This window comes from Gouania willdenowi, chromosome 2 (assembly GCF_900634775.1).
Source record: "Gouania willdenowi chromosome 2, fGouWil2.1, whole genome shotgun sequence".
Taxonomy (NCBI): Eukaryota; Metazoa; Chordata; class Actinopteri; order Blenniiformes; family Gobiesocidae; genus Gouania; species Gouania willdenowi.
This window is the reverse complement of record NC_041045.1, coordinates 4089989-4111436: the sequence shown is the minus strand read 5'-3', so window position 1 is coordinate 4111436 and position 21448 is coordinate 4089989. Positions and strand designations below refer to the sequence as shown.

The 21448-nt window shown below is 38.7% G+C and overlaps 3 protein-coding genes across 3 annotated transcripts in view; all 3 read left to right on the top strand.

Annotated features, from left to right (window-relative positions):
* Positions 1-6284, top strand: adamts1 (ADAM metallopeptidase with thrombospondin type 1 motif, 1). Its single transcript, XM_028468869.1, has 8 exons — positions 1-888; positions 2560-2900; positions 2978-3110; positions 3194-3651; positions 3733-3919; positions 4011-4189; positions 4307-4482; positions 4559-6284. The coding sequence occupies exons 1-8, from the start codon at positions 267-269 to the stop codon at positions 5298-5300; spliced, it is 2838 nt and encodes a 945-aa protein (XP_028324670.1). The 5' UTR covers positions 1-266; the 3' UTR covers positions 5301-6284.
* Positions 6285-10672: 4388 nt separating this feature from the next.
* cyyr1 (cysteine/tyrosine-rich 1) lies at positions 10673-18542 on the top strand. The gene is made up of 4 exons (XM_028472466.1): positions 10673-10769; positions 12588-12687; positions 13341-13501; positions 18409-18542. Exons 1-4 carry the CDS (start codon positions 10673-10675, stop codon positions 18540-18542), a joined length of 492 nt encoding a protein of 163 aa, XP_028328267.1.
* A 1460-nt stretch (positions 18543-20002) lies between these two features.
* Positions 20003-21448, top strand: part of appa (amyloid beta (A4) precursor protein a) — a 40064-nt gene continuing 38618 nt past the window's right edge. The window contains exon 1 of the mRNA XM_028472453.1: positions 20003-20185. Coding sequence (XP_028328254.1) covers positions 20126-20185 — 60 coding nt within the window. The 5' untranslated portion in view covers positions 20003-20125. The remainder of the gene's footprint in view (positions 20186-21448) is intronic.

Genomic DNA, 21448 nt, shown 5'->3' with positions numbered 1-21448 from the left:
CAGAGAGAAGAAGAGCAGAAAACTGCCTCTGAGCTCACACCTATAAAAGACAAAGATTGGACTTTATTCTCATTCTCATAACTTTTAACCATTTCTGCACTGGATTTCATTCTTACTTTTAATTTAAATACATTTCTACACCCGTGCGTAATTTTGAAGACTTTTTTTGTGGAAGTTTTTTGGGTGAAACTTTAAAAGGGATTAAAAATCTTCCTTTAATCTGATATATTTCCTCTTTTTGGGGGGCGGATCGCAGACAGCAGTGAATGATGTGGGTTTTACGCGTTTCCATCGGTTTGATCGCGGCTTTGTGCGTCCGTGCGACCATCACCACCACCACCGCCTGGGAGGAGAGCAGCGTGGTGCCGGTGAGGCTGGACCCGCACAGCCAGGCCGAACCATGGCGGACACTTTCACCAGAGGAGAGGGAAAAAGTGTCTGAGATGAGGCTCTACCGCTTGGACGCGTTTGGGAAAGAGTTCGTTTTGCACCTTGAGCCTGATCAGACTTTCCTGGCACCGGGTTTTGTGTTCCACGTCGTGGGGACGCCACAATCTGGACCCACGGAGGAGCCAAAGACCGGATCGGAGCCGGGCTGCTTCTTCTCCGGCACCGTGAATGGAGACGAGCGCTCGGCCGCTGCGCTCAACCTGTGCCACGGACTCAGGGGCGGGTTCTACTTCCGCGGGGAAGAGTACTTCATCCAACCGCACAACGCCTCTCACTTCCAGGGTGCGGAGGAGGAGGACGAGCATCTGATCAGGCGCAGAGGACGCGTGGCTTTGGCCGAAGAGGGAAGCAAGTGTGGGGTCAACGAGGACGAGGAGAGGGTGCCAAAGAACCTGGAGACAGAGGCCAGTCATGGAGCCGTGAACCCAAAGAAGACAGGTAACCCTGCTGTGCATATTATACAATCTTATTATAGTGTTGGGCATTGCCATGAATCTGACGATACGATTCACGATTTTCATGATATCACGCTACAATCTATCTCCATACTAAACAATACGATGAACATTGTGATATATCGTGATATCAATAACTACAACATTTCCCCTTTACAAGTACAAAATGATATGAAATAGAATTTATTTCATTTTTTAAAACTTGCGAGAACAAGTAAATGGTAACTCACCGTATTTCAAGTACAAATATCAAAACAAGTGGTATGTATGTTTATCAAACTGTCAAATTTAATTTTTTAAAAAGTAAAACTTTTGCTTTTACAACAGATTCAGATTCTTAAAGTTCTTAAATTATTTATTTATTTCTTAAAGTAACCACATACATCTGTAAAAGTGACCGGTATGTTTTATGAAAATAATGCAATCAACTTTAGGCAGTTTAACAAGGTCTGATGGTGCGTTCACTGACACCTAGTGACCAGGCGTTTACGTGCTATGCATGATTAAGAAAAAAATAAACCGATTTGGACATTTTTTTTTTTTTTTTTGATCAATACGATAATTGCGTTGTGAAATATCGCTATATATCGCCAGATCGTTTTCTTTCTTACACTATTACTCATTTTTAGAGCAGCTGGAGATGAAACTAACTAAATAGGAAAGTTAGTTTAATAATAAAAATAACAACAGCGCTAACTGATTGACTTTGTGTAGTTAATATCCAATGCACGTATAGTTAATGTTTAAGCATCTTTGGTCAATGTTTTAATTCTCCTAACTGGTTGCACACCATGTGCAACAGCTTTCATGCACTCTTTGACAGCCCTGTCAGCTCACAGGGAGGAAGAGGAGGAGGAGGAGGAGGAGGAGAACAGGGGGAGCTGTTTTATTAGAGGAAAAGGGGGAGGGGGTGACGTCAGCAGTGCTGAGAGGTGTAACACTCGCCCCTTGGTACGACTAGCTCTGACTTCTCCAGAAAGGATTTGCTCCTTTTTTGCCTCCTCTCCGTAATTTTCCAAGTTTTAGGAATGTATGTAGCCTGAGGAGGAGGAGCTGACTGCGGTGTGACTCAGCAGCCGTTCTGCTTAAGGCCTTAAGTCAGGGTTTTTCAACCTTGGGTTGTGACCCCATATGGGGTCGCCTGGAATTCAAATGGGGTCGCCTTTTATTAAATGAGTCTTTTTCATATTAAAACACCACACACAATCTTAAAAAACTGTATATTAAAGTCTGAAAACATCAGAGCTGGCACATCTTTGCACATTGGCCGCTAATCCTGGCAGCTCTCTATTTGTAACACAGACAGTGTAACAAAAAAAATAATTCTAGAAAATAAAAATGTATGTATGCAGAAATTTGTGATGTCAATATGGGCTCACGACCCAAAAAAAAGGTTGAGAACCACTGCTTTAAACTGAGCTTCTGAAGAGGATTAAAATACATTCTGAGAGCACCTGTCCTACATGTCTTAGACGTCTCCCTGAATTTAATGATCGCAACCAGCCTTTACAATCAGCAATAGCATCTAAAACATGCAGGACAAGGGCTACCCAGGACCAAACTTGGGCACCTCTGCTGTAGTTGATTATAATCCCACTCCACAACCCTGGTTTGGTTTTGTCTGACCTCTGACTTCTGATCTCTTCACCCGCAGGTCACAGCAGAACCCGACGTTTCGCCTCGACACCACGCTACCTCGAAATCATGCTCGTGGCCGACCAGACCATGGCAGAGTTTCACGGTGCAGGGCTAAAGCCGTACCTCCTCACCATCATGGCCGTGGCGTCCCGCCTTTACCGACACCCCAGCATACACAACTCCATCAGTTTGGCAGTGGTGAAGCTGCTGGTGGTTTACGAAGAAGAACGCGGACCACACGTGACGTCCAACGCCGCCATGACGCTACGCAGCTTCTCCAAGTGGCATCGGCAGCACAATCCCCCGAGTGACCGTCACCCGGAGCACTACGACACCGCAGTGCTCTTCACCAGGATGGTAGGTGACAGTGCAGACAGACGAACGGTGGAGGAGAAGCCAAGGACACAGTTTTACATCAGTTTCTGTTTCATTAGGATCTGTGTGGGGCCCACTCTTGTGACACTTTGGGAATGGCGGATGTTGGCACCGTGTGCGATCCTGAAAGAAGCTGCTCGATTGTAGAGGACGATGGACTCCAAGCGGCGTTTACAGTCGCACACGAACTTGGCAAGTAGAAAAGCTCTCAGTACTGTTGTACAAAGATGGATAACCGAACGCTAACGTTGGTGCTTTTTTAATATGTTCTGTAGGTCACGTCTTAAACATGCCTCACGATGACGCCCAGCTGTGTTCCAGTGTCAACGGTGAGCAGTGGGGTTCCCACATGATGGCCCCAACTCTGTCCAACCTGGACCAGCAGCAGCCATGGTCCCCGTGCTCTGCCCTCATGGTCACAAGCTTTCTGGACAACGGCCATGGTCAGTGCCTGCTGGACAAACCGGCCAAGCCTCAGACGCTCCCGCAGCCGTTGCCTGGGATGGTCTACGATGCCGACCACCAGTGTCGCCTGACATTTGGGGAAGAGTCGGTGCACTGTGCAGACTTGAGTCTCCCGTGCGCAGCACTTTGGTGCACCGTGACAACTCCTAACGGGCTGTTTGTCTGCCAGACGAAGAACTTCCCTTGGGCTGATGGGACATCATGTGGGCATGACAGCTTTTGTTTGGCTGGACAGTGTCTTACTAAGAGTCAGGCTGCCAAACACCAGGTGTGTACCTGATCCTCAGTAGATCCACCTCATAATGGCCTTAACCTTAGCTCTAATGCTTTATATCTTTGTGGTTTTCAGACACCAGTCAATGGTGCTTGGGGTTTATGGGGTCCTTGGGGGGACTGCTCTCGAACCTGCGGAGGGGGAGTCCAATTCTCCTTCCGGTCTTGTGACAACCCCATGCCCAAGAATGGAGGGAAATACTGTGAGGGCAAGAGGATTCAGTACCGTTCCTGTAACACTGAGACCTGCCCTGAAACCAACGGTAAGATAGTTCTAAGATGATATAAGGTTCTAAAGTTATCACAGAGACCCTGTGTAATCTGTTAAACTGACTTTTTCTGTGCTCTCCTCAGGCTTTTCTTTCCGTGAAGAGCAGTGTCTTGCTCACAATGACATGACCGCACAAGTGTCACTGGGGTCTGGTGAAGGTGTTGAGTGGGTGCCCAAGTACGCCGGAGTTTCACCAAAGGACCGATGCAAACTGATTTGCAGGGCCAAGGGGACTGGTTACTTCTTAGTCTTCAAAACTAAGGTGAGAAATGCTTGTTGTATATGAGTGAGTGTGTTCAGACTAGTGCGAGTCTTACTTCTACTCAATATCGTAAATCTTTATCTAAATGCAACTTTTTTGTGTCTCTGCTGACCTCAGGTGGCAGACGGCACTTCCTGCAGTCCGGATTCCACCTCGGTATGTGTTCAAGGCCAGTGCGTCAAGGCCGGATGTGATCGTGTCATTGGCTCCAACCGGCGCTTCGATAAGTGTGGAGTGTGCGGTGGCAACGGCTCCACCTGCAAGAAAGTGTCCGGAGCTCTGGAGCGTGCCAGGTGTGCACTGAGCAGACACGACTTTTCTGCTGTGTGTTTGTGTGCGTTAGTTTAACCTTCATCTGCATCTTTTCAGGCCGGGTTATCAGGATGTCGTGACCATCCCGGCTGGTGCCACCCACCTGGACGTCAAGCAGCGGTCTCCGGAAAACGATCACCATGATAACAACTATTTGGCCGTCAAGCGTCAAGATGGAACCTATCTGTTTAACGGTGATTACAAGCTGATGACCATGGAGACGGATGTCACTATAAGTGGGGCTTTGTTAAGGTACAGCGGATCCTTTGCCCCACTGGAGCGCCTCCGAAGTTTTGCCCCGCTGCCCGAACCCCTCACCATTCAGGTTTTGTCCATGGGTGAAGCCCCGAGACCGCGTGTGAAGTACAGCTACTTTGCTCCTCGACCAAACAATGCTGCATCAACCTTCAACAACAACGGAGGCCGTCGCCAGTCCATCAACGCCATCCGAGAGGTGGACGGAGCTGAGTGGACTCTGAGGGAGTGGGGTCCCTGTTCCCAGACCTGTGGGGAAGGCACACAGCAGAGGGAGGTAGTTTGCCTTGACCCCCAAGGACGTATCTCCAGGGACTGCCCCGAGGAGCTGCGCCCCTTGGCGTCGCGGTCGTGCGCACCCCAGCCCTGCCCCACCTGGCTCCTTGGCGAGTGGTCGACATGCTCCAAAACTTGTGGCAGAGGCTTCCGCAAACGCCAGCTGCGCTGCCTCGGCCACGACGGGCGTATGCTCACTCACGACAGCTGCGACTCCAAAGATCGGCCACGACCTCTGCTGGAACTCTGCAACCAGAGCGGCTGCTAGGGACTGCACGTCAAACCAGACCTCCAGTAACCCTCGACCTCCTGAAAGACATGATTTAAAAGACTCTGAACTCCACTGCCTCAGCTGGAAACCAAGGCAGATGAATGTTTACATCCATGATCGGAGTGATACCAGTGTTCTACCATGTCCACAGTTCTTGGGACTGTATCTGCCTGTTTCCTTCCATCCAGTTTGGGGCCAAGAAGGGTTGAACACCGAGTAGCTGCGACAGGGATTGATCCCGTCCTGCTGCTAGGGGCCTTCCCATCAAAGGGAATCAAACATTCCTGATTCACCTACAGAGCATGCTGCTTACCATGCCAATGTTATGCTTGTGTGTGTATGTGTGAGCGAGAGAAAGACAGAGGGAAAGTGTGTGTATGTGTGTCAGATTTTAATGTGTGTGTATATATTGTTTGTCTAAGCTGGGCTGGACAGACAGGGAAGGGTTGGGGGGGCGGGGGAGGTAAAAGAGTATATAAAGAAACACATAGCTCACCCCATCAGGTATGGAAAATAAAATTGCTCATAGTGTTAATGTTCAAACTTTCATTCACGTTTATTTATCGCAAACCTAAAGCACTTCATTTTATTTTTGTTTTTTGTTTTGCCCGCGGCACATGTAAACACCCAGTTTCTCTGAATGCCTCAGTACACTTTATCTTGTAGCCATATCTTGCTCTCGTCTACACCGCCTTCCATGAGGGAAACTCTTCAGATACCAAAGAGTGTGTGAGCGTGTGTGCGTATGTGTGTGTGTGGAGACCTAAAGAGGGACTTGTCTCCTGCTACTACTTCATAAGTAAGTCTCTCCTGCCTTCTGCGAAGGACACCATGTTTGTTTGTTTTTTTCACATTTTATTTCCTCTTTTTGTACAGAATACTTAAACTTTATTTATTTTTGTACAGCCTGTTAATTATACTCAAGTGGCTTTTTAATATTATTTTTATTTGATTTTGACATCACAGAAGGAAGTAGAATATATAGAGTATTTATACAGTGTTGAATATATATGTGGTCCTAGGTTCCTGAATAAAGAATCACATTGACTTGTGCAGCTGACGTCTCCTGAGTGGTGTGTCTGCTTAATAATTGGAGTGATTTATCAATATTGTTGCTATTTTAGAAGTATAAGTGGTAAGATGTTGTTTATTTAATACTTTTTATTTATATGTTGAGTATAAAGACAAACAGTATAACTCTCCTCTTTGTGTTCAAAAGAAGTTTTAGTTTATATAACTTCAAATCTCTGAACAAATTACAAACTACTTTTTTATACAAGACAGTTTTTTTTTATTTTTTTTTGCTTTATTAGGATGTAAATGAAAAACAAAACACAACCCCCCCCCCCCCCCCCCCCCCCCCCCCCCAAAAAAAAAAAATATATATATATATATAATTACTTTTGGCCGTTGCCATGGTAACGAGAGACTTAAGGAAGTCTGCCGGAAGTTGCCGGAGCTAGGACCCCAAGGTAAGTGCCTGAAAGAAATGTACTTGTTGAGTAACAAACAGACACGTGCAAACATACGATAACAAGCTTATTTTCAGATAGAAAACTTCAAATAATGTGTATGTAATTACTTATTATTTTATACTAAACTACTTCCCTGTCGAAATTGTTGAAAACAATGTAAAATAGTACTTTGTGTTTGGGAATGGCAATGCTGCAAAAATGATGTTTCTTTTTGTTGTTTTTTTTTTTTTAAGAATTTTAATTTTTGTGCGAGGCCTTTTTTGTTTGAATTTTTTTTTTTGGTTTGTTTTTTTAAATGCTCTTTGTCAGGTATTTTTTTAAATATATATCTTTCTATTGTACATTCAGTAACTTGGTTTGTTTGATGTTGGCATTTCATTATGAAAGGACATTTTTAACTAAATCAAAGAGGAAATACACATTGTAAGAGCCTCATTACGTAATATTACATCAGTACGTTCAATGTTTTAGCTTTTTAAAGATTTAATATATGTTCTTTGACTGCTACTGCGTGAGTAGTGATCTGCTGCCATCTAGTGGTCATGTTTCTATTTTTCTATTACATCTGTTTATTTACTTACTAGAGCAGACATAGGCAACTGCTAAATGTACAAAATGACAGAAAAAGATACAAACCAGAGTAAGAATACATTAAAAAACACAAAGAATTACAACATTGCAGGAAAAAACAGTAAAAGACAAGAGAAAAACACACAAATAAACAAAACAGCAACAGTAATATACAAAATTACTCAGAAAAATATACACAATTACAGAAAATCAGAACAAAAGTACATCAAAAAACAAGAAAAACACACCAAAAAAATGACTGCAAACCCACAGTACTAACAAACAAGAAAACGACAACAGAAATACACAAAGATTACTCGAAAAAAATGCTAAATGACAGCACAAATACACAATATGACTGCAAAAAAAAACATATTTTACAGGAAAAATACATCAAATGCCTCACAACGAGCAAGACAACAACAAACATGTACAGAATGAGAGAAAAACACACAAAATTACTATAAAAACTTTTAATTCTTTCCTGTATTAATGCTCAGATCTCTCATTATTCTAAATGCTGACATGAATGTTGACCATGTAACCCTCCGATCAAACAAACACATTTTTCTGGCCCCGCTGTGATAAAAGTTGCCTACCTCTGTACTAGAGGGGATACTTTGAACATAAGGCTGTTTTAATGTGTGCCTTTGTGATCATATTTGCTGTAAAGCATTTGAGAAAAAAATAATCATTTAAAGCACTGATTCTCAACAAAAAGCCACTTAAATGACCAAAAAATGCACATAATCAAACCGATAACACAACAAACAGCAAAATAAATAAATAAAACATTTCTCAAACATGCAAAATTCCAAAAACATTACAGAAGAAAAATACAAATTTGCTCAAAAAAACGCATAAGCTGACTACAAATATACACAAAAACAAACTAAAAGAGAATTAAAATGACTCTGAAATGCCATCAAAATGAACAAAATTACACAAAAAATACACAAAATAACTCCACAAACACTCAAAATGAGAGGGAAATACACAAAATCACATCAAAAACACACAAAATGAAAGGGAAAACCACAAAATGACACCTAAAACTCACTTAATGAAAGGAAAATCCACTAAATGACTCCAAGAAATCCACAAAATTACCCCAAAACACAATAAATTACAGGAAAATGAGAAGAAACTACCCAAAATGTCTCAAAAACATACAAAATGAGAACAACAACCTTTATTCTTTTCCGTATTTAAGCTCAGATTGGTCTGTTTTCTAAACGACAACATTATTATTGTTAATGTGGCCAATGCAATCAGTTTGGTGGCCCCTCCACTGTGATTAAAGTCTCCTATATCTCTATTCTAGCATGTATAAAGCTTGTTTTATGTGGTTGTGATAATGTTGCTAAACAAACTCTTTGTCTACATTTAAAATTCAATAATCCACTTCTTCTTTTTTATTCCCACAGCAGCCACACTGATAAGATCCATGTTGGGAAGTGTGGTAAACACTAAATCCTGTTGTGTTTTGTTTTTATTGAAACCAATAGGAACATAGAGAACCTTGATGGAGACCAAAGGCTCATTCATTTCTAACCTGTCATCTTTAATTAGAGGAAGATGATTGTCCATCTCTGTAATCTGTGCACGTGGTAGCGTCACGTGGTGCCACAGTTTGAACATGACTTCCTTCTTTCTGTCTCTTATGTTCCAGCTAACAGAAGATCAGATCATTAGGGGCGGAATGGCATCCACTTTTTTTTTTACCTGCTTGTTTTTACATGTCTGAGCGTCACATCAGCACAGAGTCAAGGAAACATCTGGAAGGCATTATGAATCACTGCTGAGCAGAGTGGGTGGCATTTCCCACAACTGCATTATCTTCATCTATCTGCCACCCTCGGTGCCTTCAAAACTGTTTGTTTAGATTATGGCAAATTTAATCTCTGGCTTCCGGAGGGACTTGGACTCTTATTTGAGCGTTTCAAATCTTCTCCACAGATAAACCGAAGCTGCATGATTAATATTTATACTGTCGTCACTTTTAAAACAAAGGCTGTAAACACACTCTGATTTATGGGCCAGCAGAAGTGTAGTTTGGACAAATAATTTACTTTATGGATAATCACATTAATGGTATGAAGGGCTGTGTGGATTGGACTAAATCCCAATTCCCAACCCTTTATTAGAAAAATGGACAAATCACCAAAGAAAAACAAAATGACTCCAAAACCCCACAAAATGAAAGGAAACTACAAAAAATTAGACCACAAATCTACAAAATGAGAGGAAAATACACCAAATGAGATCAAAAACCTACAAAATGAAAGGAAAGTCCACAAAATGAGAGGAAGATACAAAAAACCGAGAGGGAAATATACAAAATGAGAGGAATATACACAAAATGAGATCGAAAACTTACAAAATGAAAGGAAAATACACAATATGAAAGGAAAGTACACAAAATTAGATTAAAAAAAATCCACAAAATGAGAGGAAAATACAAAATAAAAAGAGGAAAATACACAAAATGACACCAAAAATACACAAAATGAGAGGAACGTACACTAAATGACGTAAAAAATCCACAAAATGACTTATTAAAAATAATAAATCAAAGTATACATTATTATTATTATTAATAATCATAATAATTCAGTCAATGATTCATATCGATTTCGAATTATCCACGATTAAATTTCCTCGTCAGTGTTAATTTTGACAATTTTTTAAAAATGTATTTATTTATTTAGTTTTACTTTTTGTACTAATAAAGACTAAAAATGTGATGTTCACATGGTACTAAATCCAATCGGAACTACTTTTGTGTGGAAGGCGGAACAAGCCGGTGTATGTTGTCTAAAATGACTAAAACGGACTAAATTCTGACTCAAACTAAACTGCGTTTTAAAAGTGAAAGTGAAAAAAAGCGAAATTATTTATACAAAATCAAATGTTTTTAAAAATCTACCCAAACAAAAGCTTTGGATTATCTTGATTTGCGTCATGCGCCTTTTACGCACTATGCGTAAAAGGCTTTGCGCACATTGTTTTATTTTGTTACCGTGGGATTTTTACTGTATATAACAGGTGAAACATATGTGAATAATATCCTTCACGCCTCCTTCTCCTTCCCAGTCTGATGATGAGGATGGTGGTGGTGGTGGTGGTGGTGGTGGTGTGAGGGAACGGGGGAGGGGACGGGAGGGAACAGCTCTGCGGTCAGTCGGAGGTGTGTGAGCAGGACGCACAGGACGCGCACACGTGGGGGGAAGAAAGGGACCCAAAAAGTCGTGGAGACAATGTTCCAAACACTTTAGTCTGATCTTCTGCTGCTGATTAGGAGAATAACAAGGAGAGGAGATCATGGAAAGTCCCTGGAGGAGGTGGAGTACGGGTGGATGGAAGTGGCTGAGGAGCTGCTTTCTGCTGGTGCTGGTGCTGGTGCTGTGTGTCCTCACCGGTGAGTTCAATCACACCTTTACTGAAGAAACTGGGGAAGCTTTAGGGAGAATTGGTCAATAAAGTAGCTCAAATCCACTACTTTTTGATAAGTTTGCATCTGGATCAAGTCAGCAGCAGCAGTTTGTGCGTGTGCGCGTGTGTGTGTGCGTGCGTGAGGGGGCAGGGGTTGTTACTGTGGGGGTGGTGGGTGAAGGACATGTTGCCATTGTTTCCCAGCGTGTGGAGAGACAGGATCCAGGACCTGAGAGGGGACCAGGGGGACCACCCAGACTGAGCTCACCAGGAGAGACAGCCCCCCCCTCCCCCCTCCCCCCCAGCCCCTCATCGAAGAGTAGAAACTGGACCAAAAACCTCCTCTGCCATGGCAATCATAGGCAGAGTTTGAGATTCTTGAAAAAAAAATCTGAATTAAATATATAGACCTAGACAGTCTCAAGATTCGCGCCAATCACAATGTATGTAGCATAAACAAAAACGCAAAAATGATTAGTAACATGATTATTTGATAATGTTGATGACAAACATTTGCGTGGACGCGTTGTTTAATATTGTAAATTCATGGTAAAATCAGGCCAGCAGCCGCTTTCTGCTTCATTTTTACTGAAGAAGAATCGCGCAACAAAAGAAGACCCAACCTAAAGTATCAAAAGTTCAGGACTATTTCACTGAAAACTTATAGATAGTGTCTATTTGTACGGTTGCCATACGGACAACCCCCCAGTGCTATTGGTACATTTACCGAAGTATATGTACGTAGCGTCTTAGGGTTAGGGTAAGGTTATAACCCTCTATCGCAACAATTTTTAGGGTTAGGTTTAGTCTTAGACACGTGACCTAAACTGGCCAATGAGGGGCGTTGCGTACGGATAGAATGTCGGTATATTGATACGGCAATCGTACGGATAGTCACTGCCACACGTATAATACACACCTGAGGTAGAACTAACATCTGTAACAGGAAACAAACCGTATATGTTTGATTCAAAGCAGCAGAAAAATATTTTATACAAATAATATTATTAATTAGAATTAATTAATTTTGGAAAACGCAAACTCTGCGTACGATGTAGGTACTTTTTAATTGTAGATATCTAGACTATAATTCAATTTTGTCCACATATCCATAGTGTTATTCTGACTAGTTGCAACCCTAATTATTGATATCTACACTTCTATTCTCACTCGTTACACTATTAATTGTAGATATCAACAATTTCATTCTCACTAGTGGAAATGGCCATTGTAGATTTCTGAAGCAGATTAAAACAAGTATTTATATCTTTAAGATGACTATAAACTGGAGCAAATAAGAATAAACTTCCTGGATCACAGTAGATATTATTCAGATAAATAAATCAATCACAGATTCAGAGATTTGCTGACTATGGATGGGCACCAAAAACCTATAGATGGCCCTGTCTCCACATGACTGTTTCTGTGTTCAACCACCTTCAGGTACAGTGGGGGTCCCCGGTCTTTGGAACCTTTATTTTGGCGGTTGTTAGCTGAAAAGGGTGAGAGCCACTGCTCTAAAGGGCCAGATTTGGCCCCCGGGCCTTGAGTTTGACACATTTTTACACCATTGTTCACAGAAACAGTTGGTAAAACTATTATTTATCTGAATACTTTTATCCATTTTGTGTAAATTATTTAAATGTGTATTAATAAGATTTAAAAAAATGTTGTAGATTTTGTACTCGCATACCTTATTTCTAGCTTTTCACAATAAGATTCCTGGAAAAGATCGAAACCCGCAAGAAGCATTAAAGAAAAGGATTTTTAAAATGGTCTGTGTGTGTGTGTGTGTGTGTTTCAGGTGGAGCTGAAGCCCAGTGTGAAGGCTGTATGGAATACTGCTGCGACGGCTCGCCACCTTTCTGCTGCTCGTACTACGCCTACGTGGGCGACGTCCTCTCGTGAGTCTTGGTCGTTTTGTGTTTTTGTCATTATGTTTGTGTATTTCTGCAGTCATTTTGAGCATTTTTGTGGTCACTATGTTTTGCAGTCATTTTGTGAACGTTTGTGTATATTTATGTTGTTTTTGCCATCTTTTTTTGTGTGGTACTTGCAGTTTTTGTTTATTTTTGTTGTCATTTTGCATATTCGTGAGTCGTTTTTGTGTATTTTGTAGTCACCCTTGTATATTTTTGTCATTTTGTGTATTTTTGTGGTCGTTTTGTTTTTGCGCAGTTGTTTTTGTTCATTCTTGTTGTCCTATTTCTGTCATTTTGTAGTAAATATTTTGTATTGTATTTGTATTGTGTTGTCATTTTGTTATGTCAATTTTTTTTGTTGGTGTACTATTGTTATTCAGTGGTAGTTTTTTGTTTATTTTGGGGGGCCTCACAAAACTAGACCGATGGCCGCAAGTGGCCCCCTGGCCACCAGTTTCCCATGCTTGTGTAAGATCATGCAGGGAACTGAAAGCGCATCCTTCAGACCGTTCAAATCCCAGCTGACCTTTGACCTCTGCCAGCCATGACTCAGCACGGCTTCCACATCCAACTTCAAAATAAGAGTTCAGCAGAATCAGTTTATCTGATGTTTGTGTGTGTGTGTGTGTGCGCAGGGGCACTGCCATCTCCGGCATCGTCTTCGGCGTGGTGTTTCTGATGGGGGCGGTGGCGGCGCTCTTCCTGTGCGTGTGCATGTGCCTGAAGAACGGGCGCGGTGCTCGCGTCGGCGTGTTCAGCACCTCCTACATCAACACCGTCACCCACGGCTACCCAGGTGGGTCAAAGCATACATGCCTACCAACACACAAAAAGGTTATTATTATTTACTCCATCGTATAGTCATCTTAAAATTCTTGTTTTAATCAGAAATAAAAAGGGTTAAAAGTGACCAAAAAAGGACAGACAAAATAGTCAATATTGGAACAATTCATTTGAACTGGCAAATAATTGTCATGACAAATGGCAAATGTGGTTAAATTGGCAAAAATAAGCATCAAATATGGTGAAAAGAGGTTAAAAGTGACAATAATAGGTCAACATATGCGACATTAGGTATGAAAAGTGGTGGGAATCTATTTATCTGAATAATATCCACTGTTATCCAGGACGTTTATTATTAATTGTGCCATAGTATATAATCTTAAATCTGCAAATCCTTGTTTTAATCAGAAATAACATAGATGGAAAAATGGCTACAAAAAATGCAGAAATTGGTTAAAGTTGAAAATTAGAGTGGCCAAAAACAGACAGAAAAAGTTGTAAAAAGGGTTCAAAGTGTCAAAATTGGAACAATTATTGAGAACAATTAGTTGAAACTAGCAAATAATGGGTGTGGTAAATCATGAATGTGGTTAAATTGGCAAAAATAATCATGAAATATGGTGAAAAGAGGTTAAAAGTGAAAATAATGGGTCAACATATGTGACCTTAGGTAGGAAAAGTGGTGGAAAGTGTCATGAATGTCATGAAAGTGGAAAAAATGTGCAGAAAAAGCATTGGAATTTGATGGAGAAGTGGTAGAAATGGGAGTAATGTAGCAAAAATGCATTCAAAGGAGAAAAAATATGGCAAGAAAAAGTGATGAAAACAGGTTAAAATATGGCGAGTTTGGTGTAGTTGCAGAAAAAGGGTAAAAAAATAAGCAAAAACGGGCTGAAATTGGACCCAAAAAAAGACAGAAAAAGTGGTAAAAAGAATTGAAAGTGTCAATATTTGCTTAAAAAATATGCACAATTAGTTTTAATTGGCAAAAATAAGCATGGAATATGGTGAAAAAAGGTTAAAAGTGGCAATAATGGGTCAACATAAGTAACATGATGGGGGGGAAAGTGGTGGAAAGTGTTTAAAAGTACCAAAAAGACATTGGAATAATGTAGCAAAAATGCATTAAAAGGAGCAAAAATATGACAAGAAAAAGTGAAGGAAATAGATATGGCAAGTTGTGTGTAGTTACAGAAAAAGAGTAAAAAATAAGCAAAAATGGGCTGAAATTGTTTAAAAACAAAAAACATTCTAAGTGGTTCAGAGTGAGGATGAGACAGATAGTTTCAGATTCCTCTAATGTAGAAACTTCATCTCCTCATGAGACAAAGCAAACAAATCCACCCTCGCCTCCAGCCATGTGTCTCATAACAAAGACTGTGAGAATCTGAAGGCCTCGCCCTAATCCAGACATCCACAACAAGTTACCAGGGGGCCACATTTTGTGCGGCCCCCAAAGTAGACGAACAGAATGACTCCAAAAAACACTGCAAAACTGCAGAAAATGTATTTAAAACTGTTATTTATACAGTTTATAAGTCCAGTTTTGCAGAAAATACACAAAAACCATTCAACTTTGCACAAAAGGACAACAAAAATACACAATTTTACTCCAAAAAACACATAGGACTATTTCAAAAATACACAATTTTACTCCAAAAAACACATAGGACTATTTCAAAAATACACAAAATGACCAATAAATGCATATAATGACTCTGATAACACACAAAAACACACAAAATCACAAAAATGATGCAAAGTTACAAAACAAATTGCACAAAAGGACAATAAAATACACAAATGTACTCCACAAAATGAATGACAACTACAAATATCCAAAAATTAACAGAATAATAAACCAAAAAGAGCACAAAAAGTACTCCTAAAATGCACTTAATGACTCCGACAACCCACAAAACAAAGAAAACACACACTTAAAATGAAAAAAAAATATACAAAATGACAATAAAAAACACAAAATGACCTGAAAATGCACATAATTACACCAATAACACACAAAACAGCAAAAAATACACATTTAATCCAAAACTACATTAGAAGACTACAAATATACACAAAAATAATGGAAAAAATGAACAAAAAGAGAATCAAAATGACTCAAAAACACAAAGTGACCAGAAAATGCACATAATGATACAGATAGCACACAAAACAGTAAAAAAAAAAAAAAAACACAAAATGACTCAAACATGCAAAAATTCCAAAAACAGAAATACAAATTTACTTCAAAAACACATAAGATATAGGGATGTAACGATTAATCATAAGGCAGTTAAAAATCGATTCATAGGTATCACGATTGACATCGATACTTTGAAAATTGAATCGCAGTACTTTTTTTAAACAGCAGAGGGCGCTATATATTTATCCCTTCTCTTGTCCAGCAGTGTACCGACGGGCGGAATCTGCTACTATTTTCTTTCTGGCCGCCTTCTACTCTTACATGTGAATGTTACATGTTAATAAATTATTCCTTACCCCTTTAGCACCGAAACAATATTTGTAATATTACGTGAATATCTGTAAAAGTCACGTTTTTCTATTAGCTCTGTCTGCTAGCATAGCATCTCTTCTTCACTGCTAGATTAGCTGCATGCCAACCGACCACGGGGTTACCAGCGCCCTCTGCTGGTTAAAACTAATATCTGACGTAAATCAGTGCAATGACGGGTTTTTTTTTTTTTAAGTCCAATTGTTAAGGCACAAAATACATTTTCAGTTGCACTTTAAAAAGAAAAAGTACTATTATGCAGTTTTGCATTGTTTACTATAGAACCAGATTTTAAATTAATAAGCTTCTTCTTCATTTGTATTATTCCTTTATTTATTTCATTCAAGATTTATTTTTAGTTAAATTGCATTGTTTTGAATAGTTTATCAAGGGATTCTTTAGACAATTAATAATGAAAAAATAATACAGTATTTTCTAGTTTTTTTCCCCCCCAAAAAATAAAGGAATATTTTTCAGTCATCATTTGACTACAGTCCCATTTTGTAAAATAAATCGTGAGGGAATCGTATCGTGAACCCAGTATCGTGAATCGAATCGTATCGGGAATTGAGTGAATCGTTACATCTCTAATAAGATGACTACAAATATACACAAAAATAATGAAAAAATAAACAAGAAGAGAATGAAAATACAAAAAGACAACAAAAATGCCCTTGATGATTCCGATAACACACAAAATAAGAAAATAAGATAAAAATATCCAAAACGACAACAAAAACCGACTAAACCCCAGGTTGTTTCCTGTATTAATGCTTAAATTGATTATTATTCTAAAAGCTGAGATGATAATCAATCACCTTTTCTTGGCCTCTGCTCTGATCACCGTTGCCAGATCTGATCTATTGTGTGTGCGTGTCAGGGTTGGATCTGTGGGACCTTCTCCAGGTCCCTGAAGGCCACTTCACTATTATTTTCCTCCTGAGATTCATTATTTATTCATCTCATTTCATCCTGTGCTGTATCGTCTTCATGCTCTGCAGGATAAAAGCCTGGCTCATGTTACCTCTGCACAAAACCAATCATACAATATAAATGTGGGCTGTGGGAAGCTGCAGTCATGCTTGTTTTTACTATTCACACTAAGAAATTAGAGATTCTCTTCATCAATTGACCACTTATTTTATTATATATATATGTATGTTAGGATTAAACACCGTCTACCACAGGGACGGGCAACTTTTGTCACAGTGGGGGCCACAAAAATATGATTTTCGGAGACACATTTTGAGAATTCACGTCAGCATTTAGAATGTAATCTAATTTAGAATCTAGAATCTAAAGTCAGCTTTTAGAATTTGTATTATTTATCATCATTATTATCATTTTTGCATGTGTATTTTTTGGTTGTGTCTTTTTCTCTCATTTTATGCGTGTTTACCATTTTGTGTGTTTTTCTCTCATTTTGTGTTTTGATGTAATATTTTTTTTTTTGGTATCATTTAACATTTTTTTCCTTATTTTGTGTAATTGTGTTGTTTTTAGTCTTATTTATCATATTTTTCTCTTGTTTCTTTGTATTTTTGTTTGTCGTTTTGTGTGTTTTTCTCTCATTTTATGTGTTTTTCTCAGAATTCCATGTATTTTTTTCTTTTATGCTTTTTGGTTTGTTTTTACTATCATTTTTTTTTTTTTGTCTTTTTCTCTTATTTTATTTGTGTTTGTCATTTTGTCTATTTTTGTTGGAATTTTGTGTTTTTTTAGTAATTTAATGTCTGCTTTTTGCCCTCATTTTGTGTTTTGATGTAGTTTATTTGTCTTTTTTGGTGTAATTTAACACATCGTTTTCTTATTTTGTGTTTTTCAGCATATTTTTCTCTCATTTTTTTGAATACTTGTTTGTCGTTTTGTGTGTTTTCCTCTCATTTTATGTGTGTTTTTGACAGAATTCCGTGCATTTTTTGGTGTGTTTTCACTATCACTTTGTCTTATTTTATTCATGTTTGTCATTTTGTCTATAAAATTTTGTGTTTTTTTAAATTAATTTAATGTGTGTTTTTCTTTCATTTATGTGTTATTGATGTATTTTTTGTTGTTTTTTGGTATCATTTAACATATTTTTCTCTTATTTTGCACATTTTTGTAGTTTTTAGTGTTATTTAACACATTTTTCTCAAATTTTTTGTATTTTTGTTGTCATTTTTGGGTTGTTTTTTTGTCAGTTTGTGCATTTTCTGTCATTTTATACATATTTTGTTATCACCCTGTGTATTTTTTTCGTCATTTTAAGTGTTTTTGGAGTTATTTCATATCTGATCTATCACATTACAGTGTAGTATCTCAGTTTGGCCACTAGAGGGCACAAAATCGTGTCCAAACAGTGAAACTGGGTCAGGATCTCATTCATTTTGTAAGAAATGTTGATTTGAATGTGTTTCCAAACACAGGTCCTCCACCACCGTACAGCTACGACTACGAGATGTACCCCGCACCCCTTCGCCCTCCGCCCTACACCCCAACTCAGCCCCCACCCACCAGCTACTCCCCGCCCCCTCCGTACCCCGGGTGCACCCCTAAGTGAACGGCCTGGCCTCCCCTTTACTGAGCTCTGCTGCTGCTGAATGTGTGTCAGAACGAGCCCTGTCTGCTCACACCCGTGCACATCAAAGGCTCTGCTGCCTTTGAACCATTTTACTTGAATTTCGATGTAAATAGTGACCTTTCTGTGCTGAGGGGATTTTTTTTTAATGATGGATGTCTGTGATGGATGAAGGATCCGACATTTGATTAAAGGTGTGATTCCTTCTCTGTTTCAACTGTAAATTAAAGATGGTTTTATGTACACGACAACAGCACATCCTTCTGCCTTTGATCTCAGCCCTCAGTTTTTACATGTTTATTTTATTTTTAAAAAGAAAAAAAAAATCCTGTCCTTTTTTTATGTTGAAAGGTAATATTGTATTTATTTAAATAGAATAGGAGCTTTTTTTGTGTGTGTTTGAGTGCAGAGGATTCCCGTTTATATAAAACCGTTATGGACAATTGGCGGTCCGGAGGCCACATTCTGTCGTTGCACAATGTAAGACTTCAAAACTACTCAAAATGACTGTAAAAATTGACAAAATTATAACAAAAATAGACAAAATGATAGAAAAAGTAAAGAAATAGATCAAATGAGAAATATACACAAAATGACCATTAAAATTGACAATATGACATAAGAATGCACAAAATAACAACAAAAATAGACAAAATGCACAAAATGACAAGAAACAAAATAATGGAGGGAAAAAAATCAAAACTACAAACAACAAAAGTAGAAAAAAAGGCCCAAAACGACAACAAATATCAACAATTTGGCAGAAAAAGGCCCAAAACAACAATAATAGACAAATGACTGAAAAAAGTGACAAAAATAAGACAAATTCATAGAAGAAATGACTGAAAAAGTAGAGCAAATGACAGAAAGAAATAGATAAAATGAGAAAGATACGCAAAATGACAGAAAAAAAAAAAATCTCAAAAACAGTCAAAATGATGGAAAAATTTACAAAATGTCAACAAAAACAAACAAAATGACAGAAAAATGCACAAAATCAGAACAGAAATAAAAAAGAAAAAAAAAAATCAGAAAATATCAACGGAAATTAACAAAATGACAGAAAAAAATTCACAAAATGACAATATAAATAAGGAACAATAAACAAAATAAGGGGGGGGGGGGGTCACAAAATGATAACAAAAATAAACAAAATGACAGAGAAATACACAACACAATAATAATCAGCCTATATTGTCATGAATTTGTTTCTCTGGTGTAATAATAATGCGTTAGTGAATGGATGAGTATTTTATTTAAAAATAAATAAATTACAATATGTGCGTAAAAGTCCAGATTTGCGTAAAAAACGTGCGTAAACGAGATGCTGCATTAGTGATTGTGTGAGTCCGTGTGTGTGTGTGTGTGTGAGTGTGTGTGTGTGTCCCACTCCGCTGCGGTCATGTGACCAGGCTGTGAGCAGCTGTACAGCCCAGGCATCGCTTCATCATCATCATCATCATCACAACGGGAGCCACCGGCGCTGCGCTCACACACACTCCGTGATTTCACCGCCTTGTTTTTGAGAAAAGCGGCTCTCAGGGGCGTCATTACTCCGTAGCGACATGGTGGACCGAGTGGCTTTACTGCTGCTGGCTGTGGCGGCTTCGTCTCTGGCTGTGGAGGTAAGGAAAAACACCTCAAAAAAGCGGTTTTTAAAATTTTTTTTTTGTGCAAAAATGGTCCCCTCAGTATTGTTGCCGTCAAGGTGGCAAGAGGTAGACCCGGAAGTCGTGCTCTTGTACTTTCAAAATAACAGTTTTTAACTTTCAATTCATAAATATTTTAAAGAAAATGTGAGTTCTAAATGAAAATAAAAGTCAAAATATTCAATTCGTGTATATTTGTAAATTGAAAACTGGACTTAATGAGTAGTTTCAAGTTTATTACATTTAGGTTGTTGTCATGTACGTTAAATACTGCAAAAAAGTAGAATCCAGCATTTAAATGTTTGACGTTAAATACTATAAGTTTTTTTTTTAAAACCTAAAATCATTACATTGCACTATAGAAGGCCGAGTGTCGTTTTTATTTTATTTTACGTTCAAAGTGTTTTACCGGAAGTTCTGCGTTAACAGCGACGAGCTTTTCACCTATTAAATCGAAATCCTACGCATTATTTTGCACTATTTGTCTTCTTTTCTGTCATATTTACCTATGTTCTATGTAATATGTGCGTTTTAACTCGACATTTATAATTTAGGTTGGCAAATAAGTCAATGCTATTGTCAGTTGCTGTTTTAAAACGTCGTTTCTGAGGCGAAATCACTGATTTTTAGTCAACGTAACAATGGTGGTCGTGATTGATACCAATGTATGTCCAGTTTCGGTTTTTTAACATTGAAATGGTTATAAATGTGTCTTAAAATGTAGCATTTTGTACAATACTTAGTTCACACATGTGTATTTTATTATAATATCACCATACTGTTGATAATATGTTGGGGTTATTTTAGTTAAACGACCAAAAATGGATAAAATACGTGTCTTTTTTTTTTTTTTTTTTTTTGTATCCCCGGGGCTTGTTTTAAGGTAGTGGGCGTGTTTAAGACGGAAAATATGTCAATAAAACTGGCAAATACGCCAAGTTAATCGAGTTCAGATTGAAATATAATCGATTTAATCGCCCAGAATGTGGGTTTGTTGCTGTTTTAGTGTAAAATAAAGACTATTAAAGCACTCAGTGTGTGTTTAGAGGAAGGGAACGGAGCAGTAAGATGGCGGCGGTGCACTGCAGTATTTATCCAGACTAGGAAGCCAGTTGGAATTCTGACTATCTTTGTCACCTTTCCCAGGCTTCCAACTTCGTATATTTACCCGTTAAATGCCATTTAAGACCTGAAATTAACACGAAACTGTTTTTGTAAATGTTGTGTATTTTTCCTCAT

Excerpts from the sequence above, each read along its gene's own strand:
- cyyr1 (XM_028472466.1), top strand. The coding sequence starts at position 10,673 with ATGGAAAGTCCCTGGAGGAGGTGGAGTACGGGTGGATGGAAGTGGCTG. Across the intron at positions 12,688-13,340 it reads TACGTGGGCGACGTCCTCTC|GGGCACTGCCATCTCCGGCA; the intron begins GTGAGTCTTGGT and ends GTGTGTGCGCAG. Across the intron at positions 13,502-18,408 it reads CGTCACCCACGGCTACCCAG|GTCCTCCACCACCGTACAGC; the intron begins GTGGGTCAAAGC and ends TTCCAAACACAG.
- adamts1 (XM_028468869.1), top strand. The coding sequence starts at position 267 with ATGATGTGGGTTTTACGCGTTTCCATCGGTTTGATCGCGGCTTTGTGC. Across the intron at positions 3,111-3,193 it reads TACAGTCGCACACGAACTTG|GTCACGTCTTAAACATGCCT; the intron begins GCAAGTAGAAAA and ends TATGTTCTGTAG. Across the intron at positions 3,652-3,732 it reads GTCAGGCTGCCAAACACCAG|ACACCAGTCAATGGTGCTTG; the intron begins GTGTGTACCTGA and ends TGTGGTTTTCAG.